Below are 20606 nucleotides of genomic sequence, written 5' to 3'. Positions count from 1 at the left end.
GTCAGTCTGCAATGACTAATTCGTAGGCGAGTCAGTAGTACATCCTCCTTTCGATTCCCTCTCAACTCCCAATACTCCAAATTGGGTTTTACCTGCCTTAATTTGTTCAGAGTTTGGCATTCCCAGAGTTCTTGCCACCTGAACAAGATTTTTGTTCTGATGTAATTCCGTATGTCTGTACAAGGGACATCATTTTCTGAGGTAATATCAGCAGATTTTGCTGTGATTCGGCGAGTTCATTGCCTTTGATGCTAGCATGTCCAGGCACCCAGCAGTATGTAATATAATAACCTGCGTTTCTCAAACGAAGGTGTGCCTTTAAAATTTCTAAGACCAAAGGGTGGCTGGTATTTGTATTTATTGATTCAAGAGTACTCCGAGAAACAGAGTAGATTATGAACTTTCTGCTACTCTGCCTAGAGATAAAGATTAAGGAATTCAAAATGGCAAAAGTTTCCACAGTAAAGACAGATGCACAACTCTTTATCTCTTTATCACAAACAAAAGCTGCCCCGACATGATCATGATTCTTTGAGCCATCAGTAAAAATTGCTTTGTAGTTAGAATAACTGCTTCTATGCTCTAGGAAAATTTGTTTATATTGGACATCATTGGTACTGTTCTTCTTTAGTTCTCCAAAAATGCTAAGTAGGTGAATATTCACTTCTTGCCAGGGAGCAATACCGAAAAGGTCAAAGTTTTTGGGATGCAGATCATTTAGGTTGAATTCTTCAATCAGTGAGTGAATGCAAAGATCAAAAGGTGGGTACATGGACGGGCTTGGTAAAGACGCTAGTACTAATCAGGTGTCATGAGTCAGACGGGATGTTCGGCCTGTGACATTACTTTATAATGAAGGTCAATGGACAATTGCTTGTGTCTAAATTCCAAAGATAGTTCAAAACAGATGACATATAAACTTTGAACTGGAGATGTTCTGAAGGCTTCGCAGCAAATCCGTAGTGCTTGATGGTGGACTGGATCCAATTTCAGTAGTACAGAAGGTCTTGCTAATCCATAGATAACACAGCCATAGTCAAGCTCTATAAATGCGGAGCATAGAACAACATTCTGCTACCCATGAAGTATTGGCCAGGACTTTCAGTATGTTGAGAGCTTTAGCACATTTTTTCTTTAGATTTAAGATATACGGAAGGAAAGTGGGCTTTCTTTCATATACATATTTCTAAGAATTTTGCTTCTGGCTCAACGCAGATCGAAGAGCCGTCAAAATGCAGCTCCTTATCAGGATGTAGATTTCTTTTGTGACAGAAGTGCATGCAGACTGTCTTCTGGCTAGAAAATTTAAAACCATTGTTGTTGGACCACTTTATGATTCTATTCAGAGCAGTTTGTAGTTGTCTCTCAATGTATCTCATATCTTGACCTTGTCAATAGATCATCAGATCATCAACATACAAGGAACCATGCACTGTGGGAGGAAGTTCTCTTAAAATGGAATTAATTTTCAGGCTGAAGAGAGTAACACTGAATACTGAACCTTGTGGTACACCTTCTTGTTGTACAAATACTTTGGAAAGCAAGGAACCAATCTTGACTTCGAAAGTGCGGTCCTTCAGAAAGTTTTGAATGAAGATGGGTAAATTACCTCGTAATCCAGTGCTGTAACGGTCATGAAGAGTTCCATGCCGCCAAGTTCTATCGCACACCTTTTCCATGTCAAAGAAGATTGAAACCACATGATTTCTTTTCACAAATGCATTGCATACTGCGGTTTCTAAACACAGGGCATTATCAAGTGAAGATCTTCCCTTATGGAAACCGTGCTCTGGCTATTAAAATATACTGTACTTTATTATTTACTGTGGCTAAGTTAATGATAAACTATCTTATTTATTAAACTTGCAATTTCTAAATATTGAATCACAATACCATTTTGACTGAGAATTTTACATATGAAATTATTCAAAAAGTTTACTACATATTACCTTATAAAATTCAAATATGATTTTAAAAAATTAATTTTTTCTTAATTAGTACCTTTGCCGCTGTATGTTGCTTTTTTGAAGCTTTTCCAACAACATAAATTTGATCTGCACGCAAGCCAACACTGGAATATACAGAAATATCCTTACTTGAGCCATATCCACAATGAATTATTACTTCAGCCTGTAAAAGCAATTTGGAGGTATCATAAAAATTAATAATAGCAGTTACAGATATAACAGTCTACTAATTGTTTTCACATACAGAACAAACATTTTGCATATAAACATATAAAATACTTTGAACCTTTACTATAAAATACTTTGAAGTTTTCTATATCAAGAAATGACTAAAATTTTCATTAATTCCCAATAGTAAAATCATTAAATAATTTCTCATCCTCTAAGTTAAAAAAGGGAAGAATGGATGAAAGTTGTCATAAGGTGTTCTCATAGATTAAAAATTACTACTCTAAATGAATTTAACATTTACTTTAAAAAAACAGAAATGTATTTATGTGAGCTACACTTCTGATAGATACTGTATTTGTCATGCCTATTATATTATTGCAATTTTGCATAATGTTGAAACATAAAGAACTGTTGAAAATTATGACTCACCAAAGAAATTAATTCACTGTAGAGATAACAAATTCAAAGGCTTAAATTATCAGAAAATCAATTTCATTTCTTCCTACATGAAATGCTTCAAGTATATGAAAATGTTATGTTTATTATTTTAATATGATATGCATTAAGGCCTAAAACTTGCGCATACTTACCAAGGAAGTTACAAACGGGCAAAACCACACTATAAAAATATCTAATTATCTGATGCCGTATATTTTAACAAGAGAGCTAATAAATTCATAAAATACTGACTTATGAATATTGTACTGATTTTAAATGATAATAACAAAAAATCTGGTTTTTCTTAACTTTATAAATCATCAAAAACATTGAAATAGAAACAAGATACATCATACATTTATGTTTCAAGGCTGTACTAATTTATTACTTATGGAACAATACAAAGTTTTTTAAAATTTGGAGTACTACATTTATATTACCTCTTAGAAACTTTTCTTTCAAATAAAAACTCATTCTTTTAAACACAAAAAATAAAAGCTAGGAAAATTAGTTAGGCATTTCCAAAAATAAGTTAACTATAAATTTTGCATACTTATATTGACTACATGAAAATATTCCTTTGTTTTCAAACTATCTGATATGTTTTGTAATCTTAGAAAATACAGGGTGGTTATAATTAAAGTTCCAATTTCAAATGGTCATAACAGGAAAACTACTGGATTAATGTTATCAAACTTGGTAATCCTGTAAATGAGGTCATGGGAATTTATTCCCCCCCCCCCACACACAAAAAAAAAAGCTAAAAAACTCACCACCAGAGGGAAAGTGTGCGCATTCTGGAAATCGTTTTCTTACAGATCACTAATTTGTGATTTTTAAAGCTTGAATTCACCCCTATGACATGAAAATATCAGTTTAAAACGTTTTCAATCGTTTCTGAAACGAAACTATTCGTGGGGTTATGCAAAATCGCATTGGCTTCTGTGGAATATAATTTAATTTTTTTATATAATTATTAAGATTTCCTACATGGCAACATGATGTAATGTTTTTGAATAGTTATTAAGATTTGCCATGTGGCAACAATGAATTGAGTTCAAAAAAATTTTTACTTGGAATATTTCATAATACGCATTGCATAAGCCTTATTTCTTAAAAGCTTGTTATATTATTATTATGCCCAAAAAATAAGTAATATGTTGCAAAAAGGTATATAAGTCATATAAAAAAACATGCTGTTTTTTTAAGATCAAAATAAGCATTTATTTAAATTATGAAATACCCTGGCTGTTTAGTTTTGATTTAATTTTTCCATCAATACACACAGGCTTAAGACAGCACTGTTTATGTTGATAATCTAAACAATTTGGTGGAATTGAAAGATGCGACAAATGGACATGTCCGTAACATTCCTCCTGATATGCTAAGAGCTGCTGTTGAGAATGCAGTAATACGATTTAACTTGCTTTTGGAAAATGGTGGATGCCAAATTGAACCTGCTTTGTAACACATTTGAGAAATGATTAAACACATTTTAAACCCATGTCTTATTTTCATTTAACAATATTACATACAGTGCCACTTCCTGCATGGTAGTGAGTTTTTGAACTTTTTTTCTTTCGCCAAAAATAAATCCCCATGACCTCCTTTACACGAGTACCAAGTCTGATAAAATTTGGTCCAGCAGTTTTCATTTTATGACCATTTCAAAGTGGAACTTTAATTATAACTGCCCTGTACTACCAATTCATAAAATTGTAATTAGAAGTTCTTAATATTACATGTACCCTTTTCATAAACAGAAAGCATGTATTTTATTTCTAGAAATTGTGATTTCAATTACTGATTAAAATCAGTAATTGAGTATTCATTTACACACAAGACACACAAAAACCTTAGTATTTAGGAAATGATTTAAAGTTGATGACTTTTTCTCAGTTTTAATTTTTTTTCCTTACACATTCTACTGTTAAATTACACAGACAACAAAATATGAAAGAATGGCTTTTCTTACCATATCTGAATGAAACTCTAAAAATATCTTTAACATTAATTGAAGAAAAGAATTTATCCTTTCAACAAAATTTCAAAATATTTTCATAATTTTCTTTTTTACACTTGAAAAGGAATGCTGCTATTTTCACTACATATAAAAAACTCAACTTGACAGCACTCTAGGTCAGCATCACATTAAAAGTTTGCAGTTTCATACATGCATTGTTTTACAAATGCTCAGTTGACAGACATGCATTTAATGTATGTATTACTTGACAGTAATGGATAAGTTGACAAAAGAATGCATCAAGAAAGGCACACAACCAGATGTGTACCACAGCACCAAATGTTTGAGCATTTGGATCAGAACCAAGACTAACATGGATCTATTAGGATGCAAGATGCTAGAGCATCCACGATCAACTCAAACTACTGTTTCGGTGAAAAAAAAACTCAAAAGAGGATGCCAGCATATGATGCACAGCTCTACATCATTTTCATCTGCAATATACCTGGTTTTCTACAGATGAAAATTATCTGCAATGTGGGATATTTGCAAAGTGGTTTCTATAGGCATGCAACTTATGATTTCAAGTTGTGTTCTGTTCACGGATGAAGTGGGTCAAGATGAAAGAGATTTTTAATCTCCCATTGCACATATGTAAGCCTAGGTGAATCCCCATGTTATATGTGATCACATGCAATACAATACTACTGGGCTATTTATGTCTGGATACACATCATGGATGATTGTTTAATCAGCCCACAATTATTACCACACCAACTGTACACTTGGAAGAATCAGACTTTTGTGGGGAAAGTTCTGTCTAAAAGTATAGATGAATTTCATAAAGAGAATTATTTAATCTCATGTTCCCAATAAACTATACTATACATTATTTTTCTCCTTTTAGTTCAATAATAATTTTATAAATTTTAAATAAAAGCTAATTTTAAAAAAAATTCAATTCTTTAAACTTCAATTTTTTGGGGGGAGTTTAATTTACATGGCATCAAAAAATTCTCTATCATACAATTCAAAAATCATTTTCCAGCAATGAATAACCAATAACCAATCACTTTCATTTCCAACAATTCTATTGCATCAATGGTAAAAAAACTCCAGCTGTTTTGCCAAAAAATCAGAAATTATGTTAAAAAGTAAATTTCATTTAAAAGATTTCTTAAACTCTATCCCATGGTTCAAACAATAAAATTTAAAAAAATTGTGCCTCAAACAAAAATATGTGCAAAAAATCTTTTCAACATTCAATTTAAAAAATCTAAATAAAATTTAGAGAAATATCTCTTCATTGATTTGTATCCATAATAAATGTATCCGTAAAATGTGAGCTTGAAAGCTTATCAGGGAACAATTCAAAATAAATGGCAAATTTTGACCATAGTGATAAAAAAACCATGTGTGAGTTAAAAGCTCATAAAACATGGCTAGTTTTTAAAAAGATTAGAATGATGCAATTAACCCTCTGACTATTCATCCTGCAGTTTCCACTCAGTTTGTAAGATGAAAGTAACAAAATTTGCTCACTCCACAATTCTCGTGAGTAGGCTGTTTTTACCTCTGTTTAAAAAAAAAGTGCATCCTGCTTTTTCCGCCTTTTTTAATCATCAACAATGCATTTTCTACAATATTTAGACTTTGAATCAGTTGGTCAATAGAAGGCATTACTGTCACCTAAATTTTCATACCTTCATAGAGTTCACTAGCTGATTTTGCAAGTGCTCCTATTATCAGTTTTGTTTTTTAAATTCAGTGAGTGATCAAACATAATGTTCCTGATAATAGTTCTGATATTGAAACTGGTTTTAGTTATTTTGAAGCAACATAGAAACAGACTGTTATTTCTCGGAAGCTAGATAGTGATGAATCTGAAAACAATTCAATAACCATCCAAAATATTCAACTTTCAGATGATTTTCATAAAAAAATTCAGCAGTCAACAGGTTTAATATATTTATTTTTCATTGTTGTTTTAAAAGAGAATGTGGAGTTTCTTTCATAACCTTTGAAAATTTCAAATCTTTAACATCTAATGTCAGAATTTAAAATCCCATACAAGAATGTAATATTGCCTATCAAAAAGAAAAATCAACTCTTGTAATGAAATGCTTATAAAATTTTCAAATGGAAAAAAATAAAAAATGTGATATATTTTTCATAATGAGGCAGTGACATCATTACTTTGAATCATGTTTTCCAGGAATGATGAAGGAAGAAGCCCTACAGTTCCATGTTATAGCATATTTAAAATAAATAAATAAAATAAAATAAATAAAAATATGAGAAAAAAAGAGAAACTAATTCAATTAATATTTTTTTTATTATTCTCTTTTTAAAAGAGGGCAAAGAGCTGGTTTTTCTCCTGTATGAAAATTAAAAATTTTTATAACCCATACATTTTTAGATGTTGAAATTTTAAAACCATAAATATCAAATGGTTGGAAAAATTGAGCAATTTCTGAAATTTCACCAAAAATTTAGAAATGTCATTAGAAATTTTCATGATAGAAATTTCAATTAATCCTTCATAATTTTTCTGACTATTCCATGCGACAAAGAGTAATTTTTTTTAGATTTTTAATTTCATTAAATGAAGATAAGTGTTAAAATTTGAACTTTAAATTAAAAAAATCTGAATCAAATTTTGAAAAAACTTGCTTCCCCACATAGTATTGTTATTCATAAACAGTGTTTGTACAAAATTTTAACTCGATAGCATATCAGAATGAAAACATAATTTGCGTAACAAACTTCCAATTACTGCAACAAACATACCGAATAAACTTAAAAGTTCATACAAATTATAAGAAATATGGGTTTTAATCTTGTTTTGTTTTTGCTTTGTTTATATATCAAATGTGTGTATGAGTTAATTTTCTTTTACTAAAAAATCTTTTTTTTTGGGGGGGGGAAGGGAAGATTGCATGTTTTATATGCAAGTTTATATCAGCTTTCAGATATTAAGCTGGAACTTGTAAAAACAGACTGCAAGTACTTTTTTCAATAAATATATACACAGGCAATTTATTCCTGTATTTTCCATAATATATACAGCAAAAGAACGCAAATTATGTTTTCATTTCACTAAATTTCAAATTGTATTTTCTCTTTATAATTTCTTTATATAATATACATTCAATTCTTAACAAACTGAAAAAATTCTTAAAATTTTGCAACACAACCAATCTTCATAACTGCATTCAACATAAACAATAACTTCAAAACTGTCATAAGCAAAATGATAACTAATTCCGAGTAATTTGTTCTAAAGTAAGTCATTTGTACTAAAGAAAGTAATATTTCAAAAAATTTGTATGATTAAAATACTTTCAATCTGTTTAATATCATTTGCACACTTACAATATGATATTTCAACTTGACAAATTATCAAATGTTTTGAAAGTAAATTTTTGTTCTGTTCTAGATAACAATGAATGCAATAAACAAATGACACCTTTAAATTTATTTATAATATATTCACAGAAAAATATAAACTGCATGGACCAAAGCTGAGAAAGTTAGAATGTAAAACTAAATACTTTTCGGACTGAACTTTCTTTGCATGACCATATACACAATTATATGATGTCTACATAATATAAACATGCATAGAAAAACTATGAGTAAATAATGGTAAATGAGCATTATTTCAACCTACAATATAAGTAATCAGTAATGTTGTCATCTAAGTGTTTTAAAAAGCTATATAAAAAAAGTAAAGAAAAGAAAACAAAAGTATGGGTGTTCTAGAAAAGAAGATAACTCACTTCTGTCTGTAAACGTTTCAGATATTCTGCTTTATGCCTCAGAGGATCAGTGGATAAGCCATCAGCAAAATAAACCAGGCCCAGAGGAAAGTTGTGCTGGGAAAGCCAAGACATAACTCTGCGCTGCTGCATGTCAGGTCGCCCAGTTATATATATTATTAAATATCCTAGGTCTTGCCAGTGCCTAATAAAAATAATTACTTTCCCAATTAAATCAAAAACACAATTTTATCATATTGCAATACATGCATGGTATTTTTTTTTCTCCTAGGTTCAAAATATTCATGGAAAATGCTTGAAGAGGCTATTTACGACGTATAGTCATGTTCAAAGTAGCATCCATTAGAATCTGCACTTGCATCAGCACTGCTCATAATCCTAGAAGCATTGGTAGCACGCATTTTTTTGGTATCAGTCATAGCCTGACTATCCTGGACTGCTGGTGTACTAGTCATGGGAATCCACTGTAGTGACTGGCAGCATATTGTTTAAGCTGCATATTAACAGGGATCGTACACATTTCTGCACATCGAAATGAAGTACTTTTAAGGAACATTAATCTCTACATATAATAAAAGAAAGAGTCTGTCTGTGAGTGTGTGTCTTTCGTTCGTGCTGTGCGTTAAGCTAATAGACCCACAGCTACGAAATTTGGTACATAGGTGCATCTAGACAAGAGCCAGTGCAACTCGAAGAGATTTTTTCGAAATTTTAATTAGATTTTTTTATGTTTTGTGATGAAATCGCGTCATTTTGAGACATACTGGGCTATAAGGAAAGCGAAATTTTACTCTACACACTCCATTTTCACATCGTCATGAAACGTAGGCACTTAGCTATTTTACAAACTTAAAATAAATTTCGTGTTTCAATAAATCGATTAAATACGAATTTATTTAACAAATTGAGCTTAATACCTTTTCAATGGAATTTTTTTCTAAAAAAGTTTATTTTTAAAAATGTACAGTTTATTTTTCTTTGATTTTTGGACACGTTAAACTTTCATCCTTGCCACTGCTTTTACAAAAAGAATTTTGGAAAAATAATATTTTGTACTTTTAAAAAAAATTTTAAATGAAGCTTCAGAGTACACTTCTCACATCTCACATCTTTAAAAATGTGATTTTGCCAACAATTTTCCCATCTTATTGTTGTTGATAGATTTTTGATGAAATCGCATCATTTTGAATAGTTTCATTCTTTTAGAAATAATAAAAATGGGTTTGGCAACAATTTTTCATCGGATTTCTTATGTCACTGTTTTTAAGAGATTGGCATATTTATTGTCATTTTTATATATATAATATTTTTTTTTTTATAAAGTTGCAGAGTAAAATTCTGCACGAAATTTTATGTTTTTTGAGTTTCTTTCATGTTATTTTTTGCTTATTTCACTGTTTGTAGATATCTTTACCCATAAGAAAAGTTTTGCATGATTTTTTTCTTCAACGGAAAGTTGGTTAATTTTTTTATTAGGATAATTAATATTTGTATTAAGGGATATAGCTTATTTCCTTGTAATTTTTTTCTCTTGAAAATATAAGATAAAATATTATTAATTATACTTTGCTTTTCAGAAGATTTTGTATTCTTTTATGTTATTTATTGCTCATTTCACTGTTTTTAAGATATTGAAAAGTTTTGAGTGATTTTTTTAGAAAACAAAATTCTTAACCTCCTTTATACCATTTGAGTTCTTAAGATTTTGCAAAGGGAAGTTGGTTAATTTATTTATTAGGATAATTACTGTTTGTATTAAGAGATATTGCTTATTTCATTGTAATTTTGTTATACGTAATAACTTTTTTTTATGAAGTTGTTCTGCAGAGTAAAATTCTACGCAGTTTTTAAATTTAACATTTGGTGTTCCCTTCAGCCAATTTTCAGGTACACTTAAAAGCCAGACGAAGGCTAGCAGGGAAGCTGCTAGTGAAAAATATTAAGAACCCATCAACAAATAGTAACTGAATAAATTCAATTAAAGATTATTAGCTATGGTTGAACTTCACTTTTGTGATACCACCCTAAGAATAAAATAGATCCACAAGTATTATTAAACATAATTCAGTAGACATAATTATTAAAAAAAATTGAGAATAAAATCAACTTTTAACAATTGAGAATAAAATTTATCAGGTAGCATTAAATATTTTACCCATATAATAGTTGGATATACTTAAAAGAAGATTAGTGACCTTTTATTTACATTTTAACAGTTAGCTTTATGTCGACTTTTCCTTTTATGCCTAATTTTGTCACGTACTTGCTCAGTTTACAGGTTTACTAAATAACAGGTAGATTTTACGTCAAACGGCATGGGTTAAAATGAGAAGTAAATCATAATCAGCATGATTGGTTACAGAAGACTGGTTGTTACCACTGCTGCTGCTTGCCTAGAGAGAGGGGCCCATGGAGGTTTGAATAGACTTATCTACTCCAACCTCCATGGAGAAGCCTGCTGATCAGAACAAACCTGAAACCCTGATATAGGCACGGCTGTCTTTGCATCCAACTAGATGCAAAGAATTAAGTTTTACATTATTTTTTACATTCTTAGTGCTGTATCGTGTGACCACGGTAAAGATTAATGAAAGGCAATAACTCCATTTAATATGCAGAGATAACTTTTAAGGGTGACTAGTTAGTTACAAATAATTATATTAACTAGTTAGATATCTTTAGTTCATTATAGGTTTACATGGCCACTATTAAGTTCATTTTTTAAAAGTATTTGTTAAAAAAGCATTATTAAAATCACAATCTACTAACATGTCACATTTTAAAATACATATAATTTATGACATTAATTCTTAAACTATATTAAGACAACTACACAATAAAAGTGACAAAATATTTACGTTTTGTAGCAGCAATACTCAACAAACTATTTATGCACCTTTTCATTTGAAGCCTTTCCAGACATTCTGGCTAATTTATATCAATTTCCTTCTCCTTAAGCATCTTTTCTAACAATTAGAAATTTGTTTCAACATGCAAACCAATACTTCCACTAGTTTCTGTGTGTTTTATCTCCTAATTTATCTCTTGACTATGTACCTATAAGATTTTACTTGATCTGATAAACGTTAAATAGTCCAAAACCTCTGAGAGACGTGAAGCAAATTATCACTTTGTAGAGCTGGTGTAGAAGAATTTTTAGAATTTAGTGACACACCGAGCAACAAAATCTAGAAATGGGAAAACTTTAGAATTTAGGAAGGCATTAGGCAGAAGAATTTAGGATCTACAGAGACTGCATCAGGGGGTAAAATGCATAGTGCCAGCCCTGTGTATGATCCACAGAGCTGCAGCTAGGGTTTTTGCCTGAAGATTTTGTGCCCCCTTCTAGTTTTCAATTTTTATATTGATAGAAAAATTCCTTTCCATAAATGCCTGTCCATGTGATAAGATTAAAAGCATTTTTAATATTTTGAATGCTTGTGTCTAGTAAAAAGTACAGAAAAAAAGGAAAGATAAACACGTTAAGAAAAAGTCTTCTGGTATCAGAAGTAAAACATTCAAATATTATGTTTTCACTGTTTTTCTGAAAATTCTCCAAAAAGTAAAAGTTTATCATAAACTTTCTGTAAAATATATCCTTTACCATGCAGACATTTTTCTGGAATCTTCTAGATTTGTGGGTCTATAAATCTTGCCCTTCAAATCCTTCTAAACTTTTCAAGTTGCAATGCCTAAAGAAAAATTACCCCTACCAATTCTGTAACAGGAAACAGCCACAAATATGTTGAAAAAAAATCAGAGGAAAAAACTGTAAAATTAATTTTATAGAGAAAACTGATGCATATTGAGATAATTACATGGAAAAAACTCTTACCATGAAAAAATTAAAACGAAGGCATTTTTAATTAATTACATAGCTATTTTGCTTTTGCTAAGAATTGTTTCATAAATTGTGTTAAAGAGCAATTTAAGCATTTATTACTTTGCTTATTTTTTATATTCAAAATATTGTATAATATGTAGTCACCAAAATGGAAAGTACAGTCACTTTATAATATAATAGCAGAAAATAAAAATGTTTCATTTTAATGTTATTTCTTGAATACAAGTTCAATACATTAGCATTATTTTAATGAAATTGAGCAATGTTATAATCTTTAAAAAAAAATACCGTCGAAAAATTCCCAGATTTCCAAATTAAAAATTTTCTATAAAAAATTATCTTAAAATCATCAAAATGTTCATAAATCGCCAAATTTGGAGCCTTTGATAGAGAATTTACATTTCCAAAAACGAAAAGTTGTTCAAGATATCTTCATTAGAAGGAAAAAAAAAAAAAAAAAGAAAAGAAAAGAAAAGAAAAGAAAGAATTTCGAAATGCTTATGTCCCACTTCTTGCTCAAACTTAAGTATTCCACCGTTTATATTAGAAATAGGAACAAATTATAATCCCTGAACCTATTTACTCATTCAAATGAATCGCCAAAAATATTTGCCCAAAATGCTAATTCACATTCCAAATGGCAGTCATAAACACAGACAGAAATTTCAGATTATTAAAATTAAGGAACTCTGGCCAAATTTGGTTTAAATTAAGGACTTTTAAGGTCCAAAAACCAATTTCAAAAAAAGCTAAAGACTTTTAAGGACTCTTAAGGACCACACGAACCCTGCATTAACTAAATTGAACTAAAACCAAATTTATTATTAATCTATGAAAAGCACTATTAACATATCATAATTACAAAGTTATTATTAATATTAAATCAATAGGAACAACAGTTTAGAAGGTAAATTCAATTATTTTCCTCATTATATGAGGATCTTGCTAGCTGCAAGATTCTCTCTAGTGAAGAGTTTTAGAACATTCTGAGCATTTTCTATATCTGGAACATTTTAAGACTGAATTAATCATGTCTTTTTTAATTTTTGTTCTATTTTAAATCCTATGATTTGCTATAGCATAGGAGCTGCAGAATCACTAGTTGGTCAACTCCCGAAATGGTAACACATTGATGACAGACACAGTGCACATCCTTAAAATCTCCTGATGCTGATCATGAAGTTATAGATTTTGTACTGACAAACAGAGGCATTACTGAACAAGTTATTACTTCTGTAATGTCTGACTCATAACAGCTAAACGATTATGACTTATGAGAGGACCACAAACATGAATTCCTTATCTTTGCGTGCTGAAATACGCATCACTTTGGCTAGACTGTATTGTCTAAAAACATTGATACCAGAGAACCAGCTTATTAAGACAGAATAGCAAAGTCAAAAATAGTAGAACTACCAAATTTGATATATATGGCAGTTGTAGCATGACAGGGACCTGTTTCTGATCAAATAAATCCAAATTTCTTTTGATAAAAACACTCTGGTTAATAAGGGTTAAACTTCATGCTAAAACATGTCAGCAAAGAGAAATTTTTTATCAATTTAATATTTAAAATTTTTTTACGTTTAAATGCAATATACACTCATGTCCATAAATTAAGCATAATTCAGAATCACACGGGAATTGAACTCTAAAGAAAAAACTTCATCTGTAGAATTATCATACACATTGTTAAGTAAAATTGTTTACAAGTATTCTGTAAGCTGCTCAGCAACACAACCGAAAAGTTATGACAAAAGGTCGAATGTGGATGATTTTTTACGTGGTAGAATTATTGGCTGCTTGGAATGTGGGTGTACTCGGAAGTATCCGAGGAATGGAATATCCCAAAGCATCATCTCTAGGCTTGGGCAACGATTCCAAAATGCTGGAAATGTCAGTAGATGCTACAAGTACAGGTCACCCGCCGAGTTACAGTGCCGAATCACGACCAGTATTTGGCAGTAACTGCTAAAAGAAGCAGACAGAGCACAGCATCAGATCTGTCTCATCAGCTATCTTCAGACACGGGTACGACAGTTTCAAGGCAAATCATGAAGAGACGTTTGGGACAGACTGGTCTATATGCCCGCAGGCCTGTTGGATGTGTTCTGTTAGCAGCAACTCACTGTCACCATTGGTTAGCCTGGAGTATAGAACATGCAATGTAGACATCATCTCAATAGGCTTGTGTGATGTTTTCTGATGAGTCCAAGTTTAGCTTGCAGTCTGATTCACATCAGGCTTTTAAATGGAGAACTCCAGGTACCTGCTAACATCAAGACAACATCATTGAACCACATCATTATGGTGGCGCAGGATTGCTCATATGGGTTGGAATTATACTGGGCTCCAGAACAGATCGGCAAGTTCAGATCGGCACCATGACAGGCAATATTAATAGAGACATCATTCTGGAACAACATGTACATTTGTTTAAGTGTGCCATAAGAGCAGAATTTGTGTTTATGGATGACAACACCTGTCCTCACTGTGCAAACATTGTACAGGAATGGATTCAATATGAGGATAGCACCCATATGAAATGGCCAGTTTTCTCACCTGAGTTCAATCTGATACACCATGTATGGGACAAGCTTGACTGACGACCTGCAGCCCGTCAAGCATCTCCTATATGTGTACTGGAACTTTGGAGAGAAATGCTTGCTGAATTGAATAATCTTCCCCAAGAACAGCTCGATAATTTGATACTCAGCATGCCTAGGCATTGTACAGATGGTATTTCATTGTCTAGGAGATATACAATGTATTAACCTTAATACCAACTATGTCATGTTAAGTTTTTGTAAAGGAGATATTTTTTGTAATTGTTCCCAGGAGCAAAAATCGTAGTTTTTCTGAATGCATACTTGCCAACCTTTGACACTCAAAAATCAGGAGATTTTTTTAAGAAATCAGGAGATTTTTCTCAATGTTAAAAAGACATTTTAAATGATAAAAATATAGTTTTTAATAATGAATTATCTTTAAAGAGTAACTAATTCTTAAATGCAAGCAACACAAAAATACCTTACAGATAAAAAAACATTTTTATTACTTGCATCGTTTAAGAAAATAAAAAAATAAAAATTAAAAAAAAAAGACACTTTAATCAGTTTTCGTACAAATGTTATAAACAGTGGCAGATTTTGCTTTCTTTAAGAAACTTCCTAATTTTGTTCATAGCAATTGCCATGTAGGCCTGCTTTCACTAATAAAAGTTTTTCTAATGTGTCATCGTTAATATTAGATCTAAATTTAGTCCTCGTTTTTGCAACAACACTGAAAATCCTCTCACACTCTGCATTACTACGGGAAACTGTCAAGATGGCCAACATAATTTTAGACAGTTCACTATATTTTAAAATTCCATCAGCACCTTTCAGTTTTCCAATTAAACTCCACTGGGTATCAATCCTAGCTGATTTTATAAATTCATTCAAGTTTTCTAATTGTAAACTGCTGTTATGCAGCTTTTGGAACTGTTTCGATTTTTCCTTCCTTTTAGAACTCCTTTCAAGATAATAATAAATATCAACAATGTGTTCATCCACATTTATTGGTAAAGAAGCTACCCCTTTTTCAGCTGCTAAATTTAAGAGGTGACAGGTGCACCTCATAATCTGCAAATCTGAATTTTCCTTTCTTAAGATGCCTGCAAGCCTACCAATACTGGTGCATTATCAAGTTTTAATAATTAGCTGTGCTATATTAAAGCCTGTCAAATGTCCTTCTAAAGTGGGAACAGAAAATAAACTGCACTCAATTTCTGAAGACTCTAGATTAAAAAAAGAAGCAACAATTGGATACAGTTTTGAATCAGTATTATTGCTTCCATACGTAGAGAGGCAGAACGGAGTTGTTTTAATGCAATCAATAACTCAAGATTTATTTTTCAAACCCATTTCTTTAACAATTGCACCTGTTTTGGTTCTTACACTTGAGTATTTCTTAGCGATTTCACGATAGGGAAACATTTTTCTAAATAAAGCTGCAGTGTGATCCTATGCATTCAGTGGCAGGTAGTGCTCAAATAAAAAGGCAGAGAACAGACATTCTGCATTAATAACTTTTTGGTCCTCTGTTCAAAGAAAAATTTAATTTTCCATTTTTTTCCCCCAAAACAACTCATGTTGTCCTTGTGTACGCACATGTTTGAGAACATCCGCCCTTCCACCATGCAAAATCGAAAAATCGTAACGACAGGTGGTACACATCTCAAATTTATTACATTTCCTTGAGGAAATAATGGAAGGAAAGTCAACTGTGTATGATTTTTGAAACATACATGAGTATTTCACCTTTCTCGCAGACATAACAAAAGATTATAATTTCTAAAACTATATCCCAAAGGCATGTGTACTCACACAACTCAGAACAAAATGAACGAAATAACTAAAGAACATCCAAATAACAGCTTGCTTTGTCCTCATTGGCTAATATATGCCAGATGACACGCAGTGGAGCTCGATACCCATTGGAGAACTGGAGAACGATGTTTCTGGATACATATATTCTCTCACAAAGCAGAAGTTATCTAATTTGCAAGGTTTTGTTTTAAATATAATCTAGAGAAAATTCAATTGCTTTCAGACGTCCAAAATCTTTTATTATTATTATTATTATTATTATTATTATTATTATTAATATTTTGTTTTTGTTTATATAAGAAAGTATTAAGCCAAGTTCCATAAAAATCGTGAGAAATTTTAAGAATAAGAAAAAGTCGGGAGAAATATATTGTAAATCGGGTTGGCAGGAGGGCGGTCGAAAATCGGGAGAGTTGGTAACTCTGTGAATGGTATCACACATACACCATTTTTGTTCTTTATCTTTTGTTTAATAAAGGGACTTTATGAATAAATCATGTTTGTTTTGTTTCTGAACCTGTATTTACTGAAGCTGGTATTATCCTTAATTTATGCACATAAGTGTATATCATAAATTGAATATGTGACATTACTTAAGTTTTAATAACAAAAAATTCCACTATGCTTTATAATTATAAAAATTAACAATATACTTTAAAGTGCCAATAAATTTACAAATATTTTTATGGAAATGAGTTTTTTCAATATTTTATAGTCAACCTAAGCCTTAATGCAATAGTGTTCTTAAATTGATTGCATGTAATATACATTATTTAAAAGGAAATTCAACTCTTTTTATGAAAATCCAACACTGGTTATAGAAATAAAGCTATAAGTAAGACTATAAAATGGAAGAAACACAAACACCTTTCTAAAACTCATTAAACTGAACTTTGATCTGTAGGTAAACTATTTCAATTTTTCAAAATATAAAATCAATTTATATAAAGAGTAAAATAGTTTTACCAAAAATGGTAACATTAAAACCCCATTTTTTATTATTAAACATTCACTGTGGTTCTGTTTCCACATTCACAATCCTTTCAAATCAGCATTTTCCTTTAATTTTTTACCCCAGAAGGGATATTAATTTCAAAACAGCATTTTGCGTCGATTCACTTTTCAAACTGTTGCCACCACATATTATCGCCATGTATTATATTTAAAGAAACTAAATAATGAAGAATCTTTGTGAATGTTTCTCGCACTGTGAAGAAACAACAGTATCTAGAGCCATGAAATTTTGAATAATGTAATCCTCCACATGAAATATCAGCAACTGGAAGCCCAAATTTTGCATTTCAATGAATTTTTGATTAACAAACTCAACGATTTCAAAGTGAGCAACGGAAACAAACATTTTTATCTCCAGCGCACGAGACTATGTAAGAGAGACTAAAAAATTCTAAGATATGCTGTTTTTAAATATTTTGTGATATTGTTGTTGAATTTAATTTTATGTACTTTACGTGTGAAGAACATGATATTTAATCAATAAAAGTTACACACAAAAGATTTTAATAAAAGCTTTTTTTGTGCATAATATAAAATCTGAAAGCTTTCAGATTTCTTTACTTATTTATTTTTATAATTTAAATTCTTCAAAGTTTACATGCTAATTTTCTTAGTTTTCTTTATTACTATAAGATAATGTAATTCATAATATTTAAAGGCAATGAATTAACCTAATTATAATTTATTACTTTAAAAAAGGCATTTCAAGATCTTCTCCATTGTAGTGATCATAGTGTGTATTATTATTGGCACACAGAAGTGTTTAGAGAATTTTAGATGGTCAGTGGAATCGGCAATGTTTTACAGCAACCATTACTCAAATTATAAAGCAAACCCAAAAGAGAATAAAAGGGCTTTGAAGTGCCTGACTTTTGAACTCTGTATTTTATATAATCTGATTGAGTTTATATTATGCATTTCTAACATCAAATTTTGGCTTCAGAAATTATGTTTAATTTTATGTGATCACTAAATGTTAACAAAAATTCACAAAAGTGAACTATTTCGATTAACCTAAAGTCACAAAATTGATTATCACACAGTGGCTAAACAAACACAGAGAGATTTCATCACACATAGACTAAATGGACTAAATCACACAGATTTACAAGACTACTAATTATACAAATATGTATACTATTTTCTTATACAGTACAAAGTTTGAGATTTGGACTAGTTGGGACTTCGATTCCAGATTTGGGATTTTATTGCATATTAGATCTCAGTTTAAATCTAGTAGGGTGGCATGTAGAAATTATAAAATTAAAAATATGAAATCATGATTTATGAAATAATGAAGCATTTATGATCAAAATTACAAATGCTTCAAAATTACAAAAAAAAGGATATCAAAATTTACAACAACAACAACAACAAAAAGCAAGCTAGCTTAATATTTATTTGTTTACTTTATCAAACATTTCTTTCAATGTAAGTTGTTTAAGTTGCTTCATTTTTTGTCCCAATACTTTCTCTTTAATTCTGTAGACAGACATAATTTCTTGTTCAGTTACATTGCTGAAGTCCTGTCATTGCTGTGTTGAGAATTCCGACTAACTTAACAAAATTTTTTCGTTTTCAATAAACTCACTGTTACTTTCTTCACTATCAGTAGTGGTATTTTCTGGATCTAGAACCCTACTACAGATTTTGCCATCCATTAATTCACTGATGATTGAGGAGCATTATCATCACAATGAAAAACTTCTTTTATATCACCTTCACTTATTACCGCTTCTCAACATTTCTTTACAAAATTCTTTAATTGGAAAATTTCACCTTTGGCTTGCGATATCCAAAAACCTTTAAAATTTGTGGCTATCGTCATAAAATTTAGCTATCATTCACTATACATGCTTGGCTATGTATCATACGATTGGCAACTAAAGATAAGAGTTCCACTTTTATTTTTCCTTTCTCGCGCTCGGAGACATTTAAGACTGAATTGCATTAGTTTAGTTATTTTTTATACTGTTACGGATTTTGCATTTATTTAGCTATTTTTAGTAGAATTTGTTATTAAAATTGTTTTATATTCATGTGCAATGCAGCATGAGACTTATTTGAAGAGAATGCTGCGCCAGAAAAATTAAAATACAGGAGCATGCGTATTTAACAATTTAATGTATAGATATCTTGTAATTATACTCTTTTGCTCTCCAGAAAAATTGAGGAAATACCATAATGTACTCACGCATGATTAAAAAGCTTATAAAAACTGGAGGAAAATATCTCAATTTGGCTGTTTACTTAGTGCTGTTATTGACTGTAGCGAATTCATGGTGAGATCAGATTAGCTTTCTCTTGAATTGGGTTCTATTTAACGCTTTATTAGTTTAAAATATAACTACCATGAGATATTGCGATATTGTAGGAATATCTTTGAGGAAATTTCAGTATTTTATTTTTATTTGTTGCGATAAGAAATAAATTTTATTCTTATTACTTGTGCATTCAATTTATTACAAACCCGTATGCACACAACACTTTTTAGTGTCAAGAGTGGGGTTTAAATGCCATTAACTAGAGCAATGGAAGAACAATCGAGGCAGTTGATAACTGCATTTGCTGCATTCCAAGAAAATAGGGAAGCTGACCAAGCATCCTTTAACGAATAGATTAAAGTTGGTCAAGATTCTGTTAAAGCAAAGATGGAAGCTGGGCAAGAATCCGTTAAAGAGGAGATGAATGCGGCTCAATTATCTGTTAAAGAAGTACAGTCAAAAGCCGCTAATTTGGACACCCATAATCCGGAATGATCTATAATCCGGACCTCAAAGCTACAAACTTTCTGCGCATGCTTCATGTTGACGCATGCGCGTAAGACCTTTACGGCTGCGAATAGGTGTGTGCGTGTGCGCAAAATACGTTTACGAATGAGCGTTTAATGTATAACGGACGGTATAAGCTAAGCTAAAATTATCTAATTCAGTTAATGTTGCAGATTGCGCTGTTCCTTAATCTTCTAATTGGATCCGGCTTATTATTTTTTGCAGACTGTTAGAGCAATTTTATAAAAGTAAGCTTGAACTTTCGATTATGTCAAATAGAATTTCT

The 20606-nt window shown here is 30.9% G+C and overlaps 1 protein-coding gene across 5 annotated transcripts in view; it reads right to left on the bottom strand.

Annotated features, from left to right (window-relative positions):
- rdgB (retinal degeneration B) overlaps positions 1 to 20606 on the bottom strand; it is a 250556-nt gene that overhangs the window by 2506 nt on the left and 227444 nt on the right. For all 5 annotated transcript variants that reach the window (XM_085820751.1, XM_085820752.1, XM_085820753.1 and 2 more), the window contains exons 20-21: positions 8322 to 8505; positions 2002 to 2130 (exon numbers count right to left, since the gene is read on the bottom strand). In XM_085820751.1, the coding sequence (XP_085676877.1) occupies positions 2002 to 2130; positions 8322 to 8505 (313 nt within the window). The remainder of the gene's footprint in view (positions 1 to 2001; positions 2131 to 8321; positions 8506 to 20606) is intronic.

The sequence above is a fragment of the Stegodyphus dumicola genome, chromosome 7 (assembly GCF_044657685.1).
Source record: "Stegodyphus dumicola isolate Sdum_Otavi_A_Nest chromosome 7, ASM4465768v1".
NCBI classification, from domain to species: domain Eukaryota; kingdom Metazoa; phylum Arthropoda; class Arachnida; order Araneae; family Eresidae; genus Stegodyphus; species Stegodyphus dumicola.
Note: the sequence above shows the minus strand (reverse complement) of the source record. Positions and strands in the feature narration are given on the sequence as shown.